Genomic DNA, 17,680 nt, shown 5'->3' with positions numbered 1-17,680 from the left:
TTATCAACCATATCGGTCTTTTGAAAGTCATTATTCTCTTCAGCGGATTTAATTTATTATTATTATTTTTTTTTTTTACTTTCCATGCTGACTTGGGTCCTGATATCTGTTAAGCTGTTTCATTTTATCATCTTATGGAGAGGGGCGTCCTTCAGAGAGCAATGTGTTTAATAATCATTTCGGTGCATGTGACAGATTTAACCTGCCAGGGGTTAATAAACGTTCACTTACATGTTTATCCCAAAGTAAGATAGTTAACATAAACTACAGAGGTAAAGCTTTGGTACAATAAATGTTTCATGTCTTACAATTGAGTGTTTTGAAGAGTTGAAGTTAAGCATGAGGTTTATGACTCATTCGGTGTTTGTGTGGTTTAGCAAGGCTGTTTCTCGCTTGAAAATAATACCTTAACGACTTAATGGCTGTTGTCTCTTTTTCTCATCAGATTCAATGATATGTTCATCCATTGTTCAAAGGACTGGTATTAAAAGACGTTTAATTTCTTGTGTATCATCTTCTTCACCTCAAAAAAAATATATTACCAGTATTTTATAGTTCATTCTAGGTTATGAGTGAGCGGTTAGCATGGGACTAGCCACACTGCCTGGTTGTCGCCCGCTCTCCAGTGCCTCCAGCCCCTTGATACCCCTACTCCCCCCCTCAACCCCGGCAGTCACTAGAGTCCACTCCCAGCACCACAGCTGAGTTGTGAACCCGGCGTCTTATATCTACCAGACACAGCTACCAGTTCGGACGACGAGTATTGAGTCAGTCCACGCGCGACCCCTCTAGACCTGCACGACCGGCGACTATTGCCCGTTGTTGTGTTTACTAGATGCACGCACCCTCGTCCTGGTGAGGTGACGCTTCCTTAACTAGAGGAAGAACATTTATTCGTCTGTGTAGTTGAACAGTTATTGCTGGAAATAAGGTAGAACGAGTGCTTACATGAGCTTGAAAACTAGACAAAAACATTTAGATTGAAGTCTTGTTGATGAAAGACGGGTAGTGGTGGGTGTTACGTTTATTGCATGGACTCTGTACACGTCCAAAGGAAAATGAACTGATTCACATGAACAAAATATTAATGTGTTGTGAAGAAATTGAAAAGTTTTAATCGGCACAAGATGAATTTGTGACTTGAACATACTGTACTAGGTGTGAAGCCAGTAACTTGAGAATGTTGAACTTTGATAAATACGTGCGCAACATTTTCTAACACTGAACACTTTAAAGATTGTTGAGAGGGAGATCACGCAAAGCTTACTGTTTATATAACGCCTCAAATTCTGTGAAATGGGATTGGCTGTGAGTGTTTGCCTTTAGCTTTATCTGTGTGTTTTATTATTATTATTATTATTATTATTATTATTATTATTATTATTATTATTATTATTATTCGTCTCAGGTGGCTGGTCATTTTTTATTTTGTAACGGTGTCGAAGGTATTGTCAGTATGTTGGTGTCATACATAATACGGTTAAATAATTTTGCTTAACTATGAACATTTGGGGTTTTTTTAATAAATGCTGCTTTATAAATCTCCATTATCATAGAAGCTCCTAACGATAATGGTCAGTATCAAGTCCGTGTAACATTATCGTTGAGTTAGTGTTAAGGTAATAGTCATAAACAGTTTCCTTAGGCCGCCACTCATCCAGCTTCCTGCGTCTAACATGTAGCTTGGCTCCCTGTACTGTATTTTGTTGTGGAGGACCTTGGGAGAGCAACGATCTCCCATCCATTTTTCAATGTCCAGGAAAATCCCTTAAAACGCAATACTTAAATAGGAAAGCGACGTTCAGATGGACAACTGCAATGCATATATGCCTCCTCTGCCTTGTGAGGTTAATAGTTTTAATATCTCTAAATTATTACCCCACTTGACTGGCGCCAAACAGTGAACTTTCTCTTACGTGCTACATGCGGCAGACGTCAGTGTGTCTCTGAGGCGGAAGACTGTGTTATGGAGACAACTTGACAACATTTTACGCTTTGTTGGTGGCATTAGTTACATCCTTAGCTATCGCTGTAAAGTTTCAATGTCGGAGCTATAACTTTGTAGATACTTAACGTAACCGAACCTTTTGAATTGAATTGAAACAGTTTATTTAACCAGAAAAACACAGATACAGAGTGGATAATAATAACAATATTAACATGGCTGAGACAGTTGAGAACCTGAGCTCTCTTTGAGGCACCTGATATATATACTATACATTTATCTCAAGGAAGTATTATGTAACATTTAGTATCATCTGGAATAGTACAATAGCATGGTAGTAATAAGAACATCTCATAATGTTACCACGGTTATCACTTCAATATATATTAATTTTATGTATCTATTTTTTTTTAGTTTTATATACATAAATTACAGTGGAATTGAAAAACATACATATAATGGGGGAGCAGTACAACATGGGTTGTACAGTAATAAGGTTGAACAAGAGGACAGAGCTGTCAGGATTATGTCTAGTTGGCAATTTTGTTTATTGCAATGGTAATTACTTATCTATTTACATGATAATTTCCGATAAAACGGTTTTGATGGTACAATGAAAGCAGGTACTGTAAATATAGTAGGTGTTACAATAAATATTAATACTTAGACAATAGATATTTTTTTAAGAGATGATTTAAAGGAAGGGAGGGTAGTCTTTGCTCGGATGGGTGGGGGTAAGTTGTTCCACACCTTCACACCGTGATATTTTATGGAGATCTGGGACTGAGGAGCGCATGGGGGGTGGTCTTAGTAGCTCTGGGTGCCTTAAGTTGTATCTCTAATTATTCCGGAACTGGAAATAATTATTGTCAAGCAAGTGATTGATAGATTTGTAAACAAAGAGGGCACAGCAGCAGGTGTTAATATCTTCGAGTTTTAAAATTTTCAATATAGCAAATTTTTCGTTTGTGTGATCTGTTTTTTTTCAAGTAGGTCATTGTCCGTACAACTCTCTTTTTTGCAGTAACCAGAGATTGTGTTTTTGAAGAGCCAGAGCCCCCCTCCCCCCCACATAGTGTGTGACAGTGTATCAGGTGTTGGTAAACAAGATCATGATAGATTTCTTTCATTGCTGTGAGAGTGAGTGACTGTCGAGTGTGATACATGATACCCCACTGTTTATTGACTTTACTGTGAATGGCTTGTATATGGTTACTCCAGTTAAGTTTCTCATCAACAATAACTCTGAGGAATTTAGTAGTTTGTTGGCATTTGGGGACTGTATTACCAAGGTACAGGGAGTCCAAGTCTGGGGGTAAGTTTTTCCTGCTTTGAAAGTGCGTGTAGTGGGTTTTCTGAAGGTTTAAGGTCAGTTTATTACGTATTACCCAGGTCCCGACTTTAGTTAATTCAGTGTTCATAGTTCTCATCAAGGAATGGAGGTCTGAGTTGCTGGCATAGAGATTACTATTGTCTGCAAATAAGTTGTATTTTATGAGTGAGCTGGCGTGGACTATGTCGTTTATGTACAACAAAAAGAGTACTGGACCGAGAATTTAACCTTGGGGGACTCCATTCAAGATTGTAACCCACTTTTTTGTTTATCCTCGGAACAGAAACAGAGCGGGAGTATATAACAAAAAGCCGTCTTCTGTGTCTGTAACTCTCCAAGCAACAATACTGAGTGCATTGGCTGCAAACAGACGAGTTGACGTTTCAGTGAATTTTAATCTTATATGACAAGAGTTATAGAAATTTGAACAATAGGAAATCTGTTATCAAGTTTCTCCTGCTATTTATTTTATTGTGTGTTGATATATTTGCTAGTAAGTTAGTACTTATAACATAGAGCTATCACTTAAGATGAGGGTAAGATTAGTTAAGCCTCTAGAGCAGTGATTTTCAACCTTTTTCATATGACGGCACAGTGAGCCAGGCACTAAAATGGTCGAGGCACACCATCAGTATTTAAGGATAGATTTGATCATTTAAAAGAAACTGAATGATAAGAATGTGTTCATAATTTAAGAAAAACTAATAATTTATTAATTTTATTGCCAAAAGTATATTGTTGATCATGGTTTTCAAAATAATTTGAAAGTTTTGTGCATACGATGGTATTTGTTATTACTACACATTGAAACAAGATGTCATTTAAAAAGATGCCGTTCATTAAAAAATAATATGAAACTTTCAGATATAGATTGTATTCAAATACAAACATGAGTAAAAATAAAAGGCCTTTGCTTACATAAAAATATCAGTGGGAAACCTGTGCTTGGTGTTGTCTCATGATGTCCTCCTCCAGTGTTTGAAGCCGCGACCTGTTCTTGCTTTTCATTGTGTTCATAGCAGAGAAGCCAGGTTCACACAGATACGATGTTGAGAGAGGAAGAAGTTGATAGGTGCTTCAGTTTCAGTCCTCTGTCATTTCTGATTTCCGGTCCATAAAATTTCCAGTAATGTCAAAACGTATCCAAATGCTTTTTTTTTAAATGCTATCCAAATGCTATTTAAACTCCCGCGGCACACCTACGGATGCTTCGCGGCACACTAAGATGCTGCGGCACATTGGTTGAAAATCGCTGCTCTAGAGAGATATGTATGTCGTTTCCGGACACTTAAAGTTATCGAATAACATTTCTTAAGGGTTTTTACTTTACCTTATTCTGAGATAAATACTTTCGACTTAGGTTAGGGTGTGATTTCTAGGTCATGCGGTTCACTGCGCATGTTTACACTTTCATAATTACATCAGCCCCATGCATACTAGCGTCGTTTATCGTGTACTGAGACTGTGGTACACCTGCCTGTAGGAAAATAGGCATAAAGCCGGATCAGACCAGGAACAGCTTCCTTATGTATCGAGCTTTATTGTTCAAGGGGAGCGAGTCAAGAGGTAGTGTGTTGGTTGTAACTTTCATCATTCGCTTCTTGGAACTTAATCAGACTTGCAAGAGACGTTGAAGGTGAGGTGTATGCTACTTTGGAGGACAGCCGGGGTGAAGGAGGACGGGATGCCTTACAAGTTCCTTCAAGACGTCCCTGTTGTCACAAGTTTACTGTTAGCCTATAGCACCGCCTAAGTCTGTTTCCTCATATATCTTGCCAGAGAGTTAAGTGCTAATGAAATAGAATACTCAAGAAAAGTCGACTCTTTGTTTATTTGATGTTTATGGATTTTTAGTTGTTGACAATATTCACGTGAAGAGTGAAGTGATCCCATGAGACTGTTAGGTTGAGGAGTTCAAGGCCAGGCACGGGTTGTTCATGCATCAATGACTCTCGTTATAAATATAAATTACCCTGTGTGGTTGACGAGGTAAAGTGGCTAAGTGGAGGCGAATCTCCTCTCCTGTGCTAAAGGTCGCCGGCTCGCGTTTAGGCCACCCCCCCCCCCCACTCCACCCTGCTGTAGATGGGTATCTGACTTAAGCCAGGGGAGTGAAGGCGGTTGAGGGCAGTGCCGGTCACACTGCCTTCTCGTGTACCAAGACAGTATTCGGTGTTATATCCAGTGACCATAACGGGCCGCTATGCCCGTGGAACCCACCGTCACATGCTGTGAACACTGTAGAGGAGACTTGGCTTATTGGCCACCTTCAGAACCATGACCAGTGGACACACACCCACGCATCAGTCACGTTCACCTGCTTACTTTTTCAAGTTATTTGTGAACCAGTTGAGTTTTTAGGGCAGGCCAGTGGACGTTATCGTTTCAACTACTCGTGTTACTCTGACTTGGGTTCAGGTTGTCATGTATTATTTTTTATTGGTGATTACATCTTGGAAGGGCTCAACTGCCACCTGCTTGTTGTCATCAGTCACAGGCTGCGGTGGAGCGACTGTAAGGTGAGTAGCTGAAGCCTGATAAACTTGTCTATGTATAAGGTTCTCTGCTGTCACCACCAGGCTGTGTAGTCGTTGCTTCTCTTGAACAATTCTTGAAACAACACAGTTGGCATAAAGAGCCCACAAGAATGCCTTAGACAACTTGTACATTATGATCTGAAGAAGAAAAAAAACTGTCTCAAGTGGGTTCGCGTCCTCATTGCTAAACCTGTAAACTATATACTTGTACGTGCTGAATTTGCGTCGATTTGAGGTTATCGGTAGCGCCACACGAACAAGCAAGGGAGTGAAATTCTAGATGATTATTATATCAATCATTCACCCACGAAGCTAAAAATGCAAAGGTACAGAACAATAACGAACAGCAACATTGGTGGTAACATTCATATATCTCTTAGGCTAAGCTTAGAAAATCGTGCGTAATGTTAAAAGTACAAAGTTGCAATGTCATCATCTTAGTCAAACTGTGCCTATCAAAGCACATGTGGCGTCTCTCTCTCCCTTCCACTAATATGTTAACAAACTGTGTGAAGAATATTTGCTATGATTATTCTCTTATTATAGTGTGCTAGTGTAGTTCTTTTTCGTTGTGTTGGTTCTGAAATGTTTGTGCTAGTTGTGGCTATCAATAGAAATATATTTTTTTAAGTTTAGTTAAGTATTTTAAGTATTTTATCTATTTGTTACATTTATTTTATATAGATTTTTTTTTAAAGTGAATATAGCGTAACATACAGTAGCTTAAAACTAATATAACGCAAGAAATATTACCTGTTCGTGTATTCAAATCTGAACTGGGCATCGTTTTACAAGGGGATAATTATGTAAACATGCTTCCACGGCTATTGATGACAGACAAGCAGACTGGATTTTTAGCAAAGATTTCATGACCTACTCTATTGTGTGTGTGTGTAATTTCAGTTACGTTTTTACAGCAGTGACCCTAACGTTACCTCCGGGAAATGCATTAAGTTAGCATGTTAACGTTAACGTGTTTACTCGGGTGAAATATGCCCGGGATGTGTCTAATCCTTAGGTAACCAATAGAAAAATGTGTGAAGGTGGTGTCAACACAATAACAACAGGCAAATAAGGTCGAGAAGTCTAATGTGAAGTGAACCGGTTTGACGGGTGATTGATTCTCACTGCTCTCACGTCCAAGCTATTGTGTTCCCATGACCACACAATATATTGTGTTTGTTTATTTAGAAAGTCCTGAGTAGTAGTGTTATTGTGGTATATTAATGGGCTTCAACAACTAATAATCTTTTAAAAGTGCAGTATTTTAAGTCGGTTTCTTCACTAGATATATCAACTTTTTAGAAATCGTAATAATTACTTCATGACTAAATCCCGGTGACTAAATTCTGTACTAGAGAAAATTAATTTACCCCGTCAGCCTTCCAGAATCAGTTACACATCTCCAACACCTATTAATATTTAATTCCCCACATTCCCCTCTCCTTTAGATATTCATAATTGATATATGTATAAGTTTACGTCGGTTAATGCAGCAGCTATGAATAGTTTATGGTAGCGGCCAGTCACGGGGAATTGAGAAAATGGTCACCATTATATATATGATGTTTAGGCCAGAATTTCCTTAACACTTACGGTATTGCCAGCCTTAATCACAGCATAGTTACGCTTATTGTTACGTATGCATTTATAACATGAGTTTACATAATTACTCTACATTTACCTTTAATATTGTAATAAACAAAGCTTGTCCATCCATTGTATATTAGTCAGGTTTTGTGTAACATTTTCCGGAGCACATGAGGAGTTGAAGACGAAATGCTTCCCTGAAAGTCTTTAAGCTCGTCGTTGCTGTTATAACATTTTGTAGGCCAACACGTCTTCCTTGGTGAAACCCCATAAGGCATAATCACATGTACTGTGCTTCTTGGAGGTCATTACAGTGAAGCAACAACACGCCCTCGGTACTGTGCTTCTTGGAGGTCATTACAGTGAAGCAACAACACGCCCTCGGTACTGTGCTTCTTGGAGGTCATTACAGTGAAGCAACAACACGCCCTCGGTACTGTGCTTCTTGGAGGTCATTACAGTGAAACAACAACACGCCCTCGGTACTGTTACGTAAAGGCTTTTGTTCACACGTTCTTGAACTGACGTGGTAAAGTGAGGTTGAAGTCTGCTGAAACTAGACTTCATTTACAATACCGTAGTTAGTATGGCAGCATAGTCTAGCCCCGCTGGCATTCATTAACAGGACCATCAAAATCTGTGGTCACAGGACTTTTTTTTTTATTCACACGAGCCTATATTATAAAATGGGGTGGCTTCTGGTGCAAATCCTCCACGAAATTAATTTTCTTTCTTTAGTCCAAGAACATAACAGGTTTGACTCGAGCCATCCTGTGTACTGTTCACTTATCACTTAGAAACAAAAAATCGTTTCGGTATTTCGTAAGATACATGAAGTAGTTCCTCACATGCATTTCGTCTGTGATCCGAAGCAGTGTTATTCAGCCTTTGAAACGCCAAATCTAAACCCATGTCCTTGTACAGTGCTGGTTGTGTTATTTTATATTGTGGTAATCGCTACAACTGGATTTTGTGTGTGATTTTAACCCATTTTTTTTTAACCTCTGCACCTTATGAATTGATTAATTTTTCATCGCAACAGATTCCTTTTTTGGGGTATAGGGTTGGGGGGAGGGGAGGAGGGAGCAGCTCGGTTGACTCGGCCCTCACAAGGTCGTTCACGGATCCAGATATGGCTAATATGTTCTTCAATCTTCTAGTCGTTGTTAACTTAACTTTACCTAACCTAATCTAACCTAACTTAACCTTACTAAATCGTCTTAGTGATGGTAAAAATAGCATAAAACAGCCAGTCAGTCGTTCAGATGGGAATCGTCCAAGTGGGATGACATCACTTGGCAAACTGATCGCGGGATGAAGAGGTTTTAGTTTCCTCATCACTGAAATGTAGTATTAAATTTCTTGGTTGATTTATTTTCTTCGTTCAATGTGATATGTTAATATGCATTTTGATGTTCTTAAAAACCGATTATTTAGACGACAGTTTTCATTAATGTGAAGATAGAAAGCTCAGGATAATTTTACTAGGTTACGAACTATAATACGACGCCTTTAAGTGACGAAATTAATAGTGTCTCTAAATTTGACTAAGATTGAGTTAAGAAGTTTTCCATTTTCGCGTAAGAACATGAGAATGGAGGAAACTACACCCAACCCCTATCGCTCATATACCCATCCAACCTAAGTTTGAAGCTATCCAGCGTGTTCGAGTTAATGATGATGTTTGGTAACTTGTTCCACTCATCCACTACTCTATTTCTAAACCAATGTTTACGTATCTCGCTCCTAAATCTAAATATGCCCAATTTAAAACCATTGTTATGAGTTCGCTCCTGGTTGGATAGTTTGAGTAAATTTGTTATGTCACCTTTGTTTTGGCCTGACTTACATTTATACACCTCAATCATATCGCCCCCTCACTCTACGTCTCTCGAAGGAATGCAGATTAAGATTATTTAACCTGTCTCTGTACTCAAGGTTCCTAATGCCCGGGATTATTCTTGTTATTCTCATCTGAATTCTTTCTCGGGATTCTATATCCATTATGTAGTGTCAGTAAGTGTAAGTTAAATTGGTCAAGTCAGCGGTAAGTATATGTGATGACTCAGTTCAAATACAATACATAGATATCAGTGAACAGGCTGGAGCAACGTGGCCCCAATAAGGGAAGGGAAGCGTAGTAAAAACCCTCGTCTTAACTCACCAACAAAGACCGCCTTTGTTGTGCCACGTGCCGTCCAGCCACCTCAGGGTGTTCATCGCGTTAGCTTACTTAAGGGAGGTGAAAAGGAGAGAGGGTGGGAGGGAGAGGGGAAGATCTACATTCTGTACAGTTGTTATTGTGGTGGTGTTGGTGACGTTACTGTTACTCTGTGTTGGTGACGTTACTGCTACTCTGTGTTGGTGACGTTACTGCTACTCTGTGTTGGTGACGTTACTGCTACTCTGTGTTGGTGACGTTACTGCTACTCTGTGTTGGTGACGTTACTGCTACTCTGTGTTGGTGACGTTACTGCTACTCTGTGTTGGTGACGTTACTGCTACTCTGTGTTGGTGACGTTACTGCTACTCTGTGTTGGTGACGTTACTGCTACTCTGTGTTGGTGACGTTACTGCTACTCTGTGTTGGTGACGTTACTGCTACTCTGTGTTACGTTACTGTTTGTGTTGTGACGACAATGGTTTGGTGACGTTACTGCTACTCTGTGTTGGTGACGTTACTGCATACGTTCTAGGGGTTGTCGGAGCCCTGTGAATTCGAGGTGAGTCTCCCTCTTTACCCCTTTAAAACGTGGTTGCACTTAACTTAAATGGAATACCAAATTTAAAGGAATGATGCCCCGTAAATATAATTCTTAAACTATAGCAACTTGGAACTGAGTTACGCCGTTAAATGTAATATATGCCATCCATTTGTGCTGTAACGAACTTTAAAGTATAACATGAATTAGCTCGTAGATGTAATGATAGACCTCTAATGAATCTAACCGACCATTATTTATATACCTGTACTGTGTATATCATTAAGGTATAATATGGCCTCCATGGTGTATATACTGTACGTGCTGAACCCAAGGCGCATTTTATATCAAAAGATCAAAATATCAGTTATTACATACCAATGATGGGGACAAAATATTGATACTTTAGTTACCCAGCAACACAATTCCATTTTCTTTGGCTCTTTGGTCAGATTGCAGGGAGGACTTAAGTTAAAGTTGTATGCATGATTATTATTATTATTATCATTATTATTATTATTATTATTATTATTATTATTATTATTATTATTATTATTATTATTATTATTATTATTATACGCACATGCATAATTATAGGCAGTACAGTGATACAAACAGCGGTAAACCGTAAGCCATTCTAATTCTCGTGAAAATCAAGAACCCAACTTTATTTCACATGATGATTGAACGCCCTAATGCCAACCTAACCTAACTTAAACCCTGCACCCATTATTAATCATCAGGTGAAATAAACGGGAGGTTCCATATCGTCATGAAACTCACCTGTATCAATTCGTCAAAGCGTAGTGTAGTGCAAGTTTCTTCGGCTTACTAGCTGTTGGTTATATTGATGTATATATATTTTTATTTTATCATTGGTCGCGTAGCTGTGTTATCTACCTGCATATTTACCTGTATGGAGACTTAGTGAATAAATATCTGTCCTTGTACTGTCTACCTGCCTATCTCTATCGCATATCTAGCTATAACCATTATCTATGTAATATATATACTTCTAGCTATATATCTGTCTGTATTTTTATCTTATCTCTCTTTCATATATATCTATCTTAACCATTATTTATTTATCTATCTTATATAATTTCTATAATCTCAATGTCCTCTCAGTTCCATTTTCTGGTTCACCGTCGCAGTAGAGAGAGAGAGAGAGCATGTCACTTATTCTCAGAGTCAGATGTTAAACTTTTTTCACCCTAAAGCTGGTGTTTGTATGGCTTCGACAACTACATAGTTTTCAGTGTTGCTCCTAAGAAATGATTCATTGTTGTGGGAGGCGGTGAGAAAGACGTTCATTCCGTGTTTATTTTTTTTTTTATGGCTGTTAAGTGTTTTGAGTTATATTGACGTACTGAAAGATCTTAGTAGTTGAAGCACGTAGTAATAGATTATGTAAACAGCAAGGCTAAGGCGGTATGGGCAGGAAAATATGTATGTGGTTAGGTTAGGTTAGTTTAGTTCATAAACTGTAAACTAAAAATAAAGAAAATAAATTGTATATAAAAATTCTTATTATTTGTGCTAGGGGGCTTTTGTCTTCGGGGGCTTTTGTCCGAGGGGGGTTTTGTCCGAGGGGGCTTTTGTCTGGGGTGTTTTGTCTTACGTTATAATTCTACGTGTACAAGATATTTTTGACCATAAAGACAGAAACATGGCCAACATTTTCGAAAGAGGAGTGCATAAAGGCGAACTGTGTTGTAACTCCTCCCTGGTGATGGAGTAGGAGCCATACTGTCTGGTATACAAGACATAACTTACGTAACAGGTAGGTAGTAAGGTGGTGGTGGTGGTGGTTACTCTCCCTGGAGGCCGGTGGTATGATGGTGACTCAAACTCTATACTGGTTGTCATATGATCCTTCCCTCCCCATTGTTCGCTGAGGCCTGTCTTGTATCGTTCTGTCTTGGTATTATGTTGGCCTTCGTCATTCCTCTTCGGTGTTCTCACTAGGAGCTCTTCACTGGGGTATGGTTACTGTCTTCTGAAAGGTTGTATTGGGGTTTCTTATTAGATTTTAATTTTTTTCAATTTGTAGTTTTGGAAAGATAAGGTCTTACGTCAGTTTGCCCTTTGAAGATTGTTTTTGTTTTGACCTGGAAATAAAAATAAAACACGTTCAGAAAATCTCGTGGAAAGTGAGAATCGTGTGAACATAACCTGGAAAGGGTGAAGTCCTCAAGTCAGTCAGACCAGAGGGGTGAGCATATTGTATTCTCTGGGACCGAGCCAGCAACAACAACAGCGGCGGTGCAAGTATAACAGTAACACCTCGTGATCACTGGAAACTGGAGTGATGTATGGTAGTGATGAAGGGCACTCCAGTTATACGGCTTTCACCACCCGCCTTCACCCTCAACAGATAAACACCGTGTAGGAAGTGCGTCGTCGCGGAGCTTGTGACACACGAGAGAGTCTTCCTGCATCTAGTGACTCGAAAAGTGATACCGGGACATCGTTGACACAGACCGAAGTTATTACGATTTATTCAGTGTGAGGTATAAGCTACATGGTAACTGTGTGAGAGAGAGACACACGCCTTGCCTGTGTGTGGTTGGGGATCGAGGTTACCACACACCTTTCACCAACCACGAAAATTTGCTCCGGTTTAATACGTCTCTCGGTCTCTACTACAGAGGACAGTTAACTACGGTTACCAAGAGACTGTTGTAACTTTTAAAAGGAACTACAGAGAGACAAATGTGCTAAGGAAATCCAGTAGAGGAGGACAATGAAGACCGAGACTGTCGGTGGTAGGTGAGGAGGATGGTAAGTCCGGAGACCTGGCCGGTGTTGTACCTCGCCTACCTGAGGTCCCCTCTAGTCGACCCGCTCAGTGTTTCGGCCACGTTGCGGGACTCCACAAGGTGTCCTATAGAAACCGCCGACGTCACCAAGAGGGCCGGGGGAGTGTCGTCCTGGTCCCGCGAGTGTGAGACCTGCGGCGTGCCACTCAGATTGTTCAAAAAGTATATTACGCTACGGCTGCCAGGGGAGATGACCGCCCACCTGTGCATCACCACCTACAAGAGCCCCGAGAACGAGGTGCTCAAGTTGGAGGTAGGTGACGAGGAGGACCGTGGAGGACCTTTTGCGAGGTGCCACAGAAGTAGACAAAAGTAGATGACGTCTCGCTTCAGTAGTGTAAAGTAGATGACGCTTCACTTCAGTAGAGTGCAGTAGATGGACGTCTCATCTCAGTAGAGTGCGGTAGGTGACGTCTCATCTCAGTAGAGTGCTGTAGATGATGCCTCATAGTACTGTCAATGTCTTTTGTGTTGGTAAGCAGGTGACGCTAGACATGTTAGTCTCACCAAAGGTCCTGCAGCATCTGGTTCAATGGTCGTGATGGATTCTTGATCAAATCGTCGGTGGTGACGTTCCACTGTACACTTAGTCTAAGAGATGAATTTATTAGTTATAAAACCAGATAACCAGTATTGTTGTTGTTGTTGTTATTTACTCATTGAGTCATTCAAGGTATTTTATTCCCAGTGGAGAACTTTATACAAGGTGTAACAAGTGATGCAGAACTTTCCTCTGTTCTTTCGAGGGTTATTTTGGTGTTCGTTCCATAACACTCCGTAGTTTAGAGAAATTCGAGTTTAATTTTGATTGGGACGTTTCTTATACTGTATAGCCAGTTCCTGTTTGGGATTGGGAGACATGTTGCTGTCATAGATGATTGTAGACATTAGACATTTCTTATGGTCGTGGGGGGGGGGGTGCATTTGTTTTTTCCTATGTCTTAAATGCTTAATATCTGACTACCGAGCTTTAACAATTAGATCAGTATAGAGAAATACATCCCTAGTTTATTTTTTTTAGCTTTATTATGTTTCCCGTGTGTGTGAAGGTGACTATACCAGGTAACATTGCTAACTAATTAGTAACATGAAGATGGTGTTGTTGATGGTGAGGGATAATGAAGAGAGCGCTTATTACACTAGTGTTTGATAGTGTGTGTGTGTGTGTGTGTATGCAATAATAATAATAATAAACGGTTTATTAATAGAGTTGCAGCCAGTGTGTGTGTGTGTGTTAGGCTGCAGGGAGGCAAACAATATTATTTCATTAAGTTATCTTTATTAGAATGATAATTATGATATTAACACAGACAGGCTCTTGGATAACGACACATACACACTTTTATAACATTTAAGGTTAGGTTAGGTTAAGAGTAAGACCAGGTTAAGGTTAGGTTAGGTTAAGAGTAAGACCAGGTTAAGGTTAGGTTAGGTTAAGAGTAAGACCAGGTTAAGGTTAGGTTATGTTAAGAGTAAGACCAGGTTAAGGTTAGGTTAGGTTAAGAGTAAGACCAGGTTAAGGTTTGGTTAGGTTAGGTCAGGTTAAGAGTAAGACCAGGTTAAGGTTAAGTTTGGTTAGGTTAGTTTAAGCTCCCAGTCTTAATAGAAACCAGTAATATTCCTGATAAGATTTTACCTGTCCATAGACCCTCGAGACAAAGACTTGAGTCGTATTAACAGTCCCTTGGTGACGACAGCAGCACCAGTAGAGCAGGTTATGTAACTACCTGACCTAAGCTGGAAATTCGAGTCGACTGACGAGCTGGGACGGGGAAGCCAGGGTAGTTGCCATAGATACGAAATGCGTAGTAGTTTTTTTTTACGTCAACGAGATAATTTTACACTGTTTTTTATGAGGCTGCCGAGGTTGACTTACTGATGCATATGCGGTTCTGGGTTGAGATTACAGGGCGATGTTAACGGATATATACTGTTTGTTTCTTATGGCAAATTCTTTCCTTTAATTGCGGTAAGACAAAAGAACCGTAAAACCACAGGAGGAAGAAAGGAGGAAGGGGTGGGGGTGTGGGGGAGGGAGGGAGGGAAGAAAGGGGGGAGGGGGGGGGATGAGTGTAACGTTCCTAAGAGCTCGTGTTGTGGTTCACCCCCCCCCCCCCACCACCACCCCACAGTGCAGTGTTGTTGTTGTTGTCGTCGGGGCCCTCACAAGCATGTTACGGTATCGATTGACGGTATAGCTTTACTGTACTGGGATTATCTGTAGATTAGCGGCTTAAGCTCATACCACAAGAATAAACACCCTAAAGTTACCTGAGGGGAGGGGGGGGGGTAGGTTAGTGTTAAGTAAGCTTTGGTTAGGTTAGCTTTGATTACTGTTAAATTAGTTTAGATTAATGTTATGTTTGGTTAGAGTTAAATTTGGTTCGCCTAATGTTAGGTTAGGTTAGTTAGCGTTAAGCTTAGTGAGGATAATTTTAGGTTAAGTTAAAGGTTAGCGTTAAGTTTAGTGAGGTTAAGGTTAGGTTAGGTTATTTAATCTTCCAGGTAAAATATGATAGGGTGTCTAATCTTCAGGTGCTCCGATCATATATAGCGTCTATTCATTATAGGGACGGTCACGGTCCAGTCAAGGGACGATCCTGCTCCGGTCACGGGCCGTCTCGTGGGAAGATGTGCGAATTCTCTTCATCAGAGTTGGCAATGATCGCAATTGCATTAGACGAGGAGGAAGAAGAAAGAAATAAACAAAATCGGAAAAGGAAGAGATTCTGGGTTCATCCGATGTTGCAAGATAGGAAGAGTGAAGGGAATTACATACACTCTAGCCCAGGCCCGTCCTTTAGGGGGGGGGGGGGCGACCGCCCGGGGCCCCGCAGGGCCCCGCACTAGACTCAGTGACCTCGGACACATTACCTGTTGACTGGTTAATTTGACCTGACGGCTTACGCCACCATCGCAACCGTGACCTTACCACCCATAGCGACAGTCCCATGGGGGTTGGTGGGGATGGGTTCCTCTGACCCCATAATCTGACTCCATAATAAACTTTGTAATATTTCTTCAGGGAAAAAATATTATTGAGTGTGCTGGTTATGTTGAAGTGGAATGCTGACTGCCTATTTCCTCCCAGCTTCTTCGTTTAGCCAAGTTATCACTATATCGTGGAGAACTCAAGTCATACAACTCCGCCTTGGTTTTCACTAATTCAATTAACAATTCATCTGAAAAAAGCGACGAAATCGTTTGTGTAATACTGATTTGTAAAGGCTTTTTTTTTAATATGTACTGAATGCAAGTCATTATTGTTTTCTTTAGATAAACTTACCTTTCCCATAATCTCACTTGCATGATTTCCTCTTCATTGGATATGTTTCATAACCCCGAACCAAAGAAAACACGATCAAACTCAGAACCGACCGAAGCAAGACTGGAGCGAGCATGTGTTCAATCCACGCTGGTCCGGCATGGGCAAGAGCGCTCACGGCACTGTCCCGCTCAGGTAAAAATAACTTTCAACGGATTATCACTTGAGCGTGAGTGTGGACCTTGACTTGACCGTGAGTGCAAGTGTGGACGCTCCCATTAACATGCATGTAATAATATTTGACTGGACCATGACCGTCCCTATAGTCACGTGAATAGAGCCTAATGTCTCACGCTTACCTAACACCAGACACCAGCTCTTGTTATTATCACCACGAGTTTGTGACATCTGTTTTATTCTTTCATGTTTATCTTCATTTCCATGTACCAGAAAAAATAAATATACTAAGGTGTTCTTGAAGACATAATACAGTATTTACCTCCTCCTTCATCTTTACACTGTTGGTAAAATTGATGATTACATTTGTATGGTAAATAGATTGGGTTTTTTTTTGGGGGGGTAACATTTCCATCCATTCACTTACGCTAGCTTTGGTAAGATTTTGGTCAACATAATGTAGAAGTGATTGTGTGTGTGTGAATTGTAAGTTTTAGTCTCATTTACAACCACACACACACACACACACCTGTAATACGATAATTAATTTATAGTCATATTCGTTAAATTCAGAAATTCCAATAAATAAACTTTTTTTTTTAACAAAGGAAATCGCAAAGTGGAGTAATACGTATTATCGGAACTGTATCAGATATAATAACACACAGACACACAACTGGAACTAGTAATGTGTGTTTGTACGTGAAGAAGACCCAGGAGTGAGTCAAGGAGAGGAAGAAGTGCAGGAGGTGGCAGGTGTGAGTGTGGACTAGGCTATCGTGCCGGCCACAAGTTCCAGCGGCTCTGAATAGCTCTCTCTCTCTCTCTCCTGTCGTGTAGTAGTATTCACATATACTCGTCACTACTACTACTACTACTACTACTACTACTGCTGCTGCTACGACTGCTGCTACTGTACCTACACCAATGAACATAAGAACATAAGAAACATAAGAAAATAAGGAGTCTGCAATGGCAATAAGTCTTCATGTTAAGGATTTCAGTTTCGAGAACCGGACCCCAACACTACACGTGAGTATGAGTTGTGTTTCTTTTCGTGGTTAGGTTTGGTTTATCATATGTCGGGTGTCTGATTCACTTGCCCCCAGTTGGTTGTTGCTCAGGTCATAATGTTATGATTGTGTGTTGTTGGAGAGTTTCTTCTGTCCTGAGATTCGGATTTTTTCTTCTCTGGAATCTGGAAATATGAACGAAAAATAAAGATACAGAGTGGAGTTTCAATTTAACAGCATGTCTTAGGATAATGGGAACAATAATTAATACAGCCTGTAAAATTCTACTTATTTTA

At 40.1% G+C, this 17,680-nt stretch overlaps 1 protein-coding gene across 3 annotated transcripts in view; it reads left to right on the top strand.

The window, feature by feature from the left end:
- Window positions 1-740: 740 nt before the first annotated feature.
- LOC121877784 (leucine-rich melanocyte differentiation-associated protein-like) overlaps window positions 741-17,680 on the top strand; it is a gene marked incomplete at its 3' end in the record, with an annotated part of 39,245 nt that continues 22,305 nt past the window's right edge. Inside the window, 2 exon segments of one of the 3 annotated variants that reach the window (XM_042383647.1) lie at window positions 741-855; window positions 16,980-17,403. In XM_042383647.1, coding sequence (XP_042239581.1) covers window positions 17,344-17,403 — 60 coding nt within the window. In that variant the 5' untranslated portion in view covers window positions 741-855; window positions 16,980-17,343. 3 annotated transcript variants of the gene reach the window in all.

This window comes from Homarus americanus, unplaced genomic scaffold (genome assembly GCF_018991925.1).
Source record: "Homarus americanus isolate GMGI-L3 unplaced genomic scaffold, GMGI_Hamer_2.0 scaffold24523, whole genome shotgun sequence".
NCBI classification, from domain to species: Eukaryota; Metazoa; Arthropoda; class Malacostraca; order Decapoda; family Nephropidae; genus Homarus; species Homarus americanus.
Note: the sequence above shows the minus strand (reverse complement) of the source record. Positions and strands in the feature narration are given on the sequence as shown.